Genomic DNA, 1,921 nt, shown 5'->3' with positions numbered 1-1,921 from the left:
ATCTTACCCCCCAGACCCCACTATGTGGGAATACACTGGATTTGTTGTTGTTGTTGTTGTACACATTGAGCGAGAATCAAACCTAAAACGCAAGGGTCTATATTATGGCTCAAGTGGCACGCCCAAAAACACTGAGCGGCCTCACATCAACCCTATATATATGAAGTAATTTTTTGCCGAGGGGTTTCGGGTGACCCCCCGATACTCACCTAGATCCTCCCTTGCAACTAATTCGGATTGCAAGGGCCATTTCGAGGGTGTCGCTTCCAGTAGAATTTTCTTCATATCCAGGACTCCAACCCTAAATCTATGGCTAAGGATGGAGTAGTTCTACCGCTGTACCACAACCGATATTGGTCTCTTTGTCTATATCAACAATGCATAACTGAATTTCATTCCTTATCGTGTTTTAATTTGACTAATTTTCAAAGCTAAATTAGATTAGATCGATTAAATATATTAAAATAAAAGAATTTGCATATGTAAAAACTATACGAAAAGTACTGTAATTAGTTGCAACTTTTCTCATATCGATATGATTGAAAAAATTATATCTTAAAATATTAATCAAAGTTTATATTATTTAACTCTCAAAAGCGAAACTGTGACAAGTAAAACAAAACAGAAAAAAGTAATATTATGTTATTCTTAAGTCAACTAAAGTTTTTTTTTTTGTTTCTCATCTGGTGTTTGGTACCTGCATTGGAGTTCGACTAATTGGATTCGCGATGCGTAGGGCCCCGTTCGGGGAAAAGCGCTCCCTACCAAGGATTTTTTCATACCCATGGCTCAAACCCGAGACCTCTAATTAATGGAGGAGCAGCTCCATCCGCTGCACTACATCCTTTGTGGTAAGTCAACTGAAAAGTTCAAAACTAACTATAATATAATAAATACAAGATTATCTTCCTGTAGAATGAAGTAATCAATCTACCATCCCACCTAATTCTTCATTTAATTCTTCCTTTCAAAATTACCTATAAATAATTCCCTCATCAATTTATGTTAAGCACTCTAATATCATTTAAAAAGAAAAAAAAATGGCTTTTAAATCTAATTCTCTTTCTTTTGCAACTCTTTCGACGATAGTAATTGCTTCGACCTTCTGTCATGTTTCCGAAGCAAATGATAAACGTATATCGAAAACTCTATCTTCGTCTTTGGCAAATGGTGGTTGGCAGTCGATACAAAATACTAAGGATCCTAAAGTGATGGACATCGCAAAATTTGCAGTAACTGAAGAAAACAAGCGAATAAAAAATGTTGAACTGAAATTCGCGAGCGTATCAGATGGAAGATTTAAAGTTGATAATTATAAAATTACTTTTCAACTTACAATTGTTGCTATGGAATTTACTATTAAAGCAAATGAATATGAAGCTGTTGTTACAGTAAGTTTAAAGAATAATGTTAGAGAACTAATTTCATTTGTAAGCATTTAGAAGTAATTAAGTTATTTTAAAAATATATTTCAAATAAATAACTCTAATTTAGTATTTCATTTTATGTTACTTACTCTTTTATTTTTATTAATTAATTATGCATTGTTGAATTTTCTTTTTTCTTGATATCCATAAATCATCTTCGAAGTATGTATGTATGAATAATTTTTTTATAGATTAATGAACAAAAGAAAAAGAAAACTAATTACATTCATTTTTTGAATTGTTGGTGAAGAAATCGGAAAAAGAAATTAGAAAAAATAATATTATGTTTCTATTAAGTCAACAAAAAGTTTAATAACGTTTCTAATGTGAAAACTAACTATAATATCATAAATACAACATAATCTTACTGTACCACAAAGAAATTAATTCTAACCTGACTACCTTTAAAAATTTCCTATAAATAATTTTTTCTTAATCAAGGTAGTGTGTATGCAGATTTTACTGCTATTTCAGAGGTAGAGAGGTTGTTTCAC

The 1,921-nt window shown here is 31.4% G+C and overlaps 1 protein-coding gene across 1 annotated transcript; it reads left to right on the top strand.

The window, feature by feature from the left end:
- The first annotated feature begins 1,040 nt into the window (after positions 1-1,040).
- Positions 1,041-1,442, top strand: LOC107849877 (cysteine proteinase inhibitor 1-like). Its single transcript, XM_016694411.2, has one exon. The coding sequence runs from the start codon at positions 1,041-1,043 to the stop codon at positions 1,440-1,442; it is 402 nt and encodes a 133-aa protein (XP_016549897.1).
- Positions 1,443-1,921: the final 479 nt, after the last annotated feature.

This window comes from Capsicum annuum, chromosome 12 (assembly GCF_002878395.1).
Source record: "Capsicum annuum cultivar UCD-10X-F1 chromosome 12, UCD10Xv1.1, whole genome shotgun sequence".
NCBI classification, from domain to species: Eukaryota; Viridiplantae; Streptophyta; class Magnoliopsida; order Solanales; family Solanaceae; genus Capsicum; species Capsicum annuum.
Note: the sequence above shows the minus strand (reverse complement) of the source record. Positions and strands in the feature narration are given on the sequence as shown.

What these genes read in the sequence shown, in the direction of transcription:
- LOC107849877 (XM_016694411.2), top strand. Translation starts at nt 1,041, where the DNA reads ATGGCTTTTAAATCTAATTCTCTTTCTTTTGCAACTCTTTCGACGATA.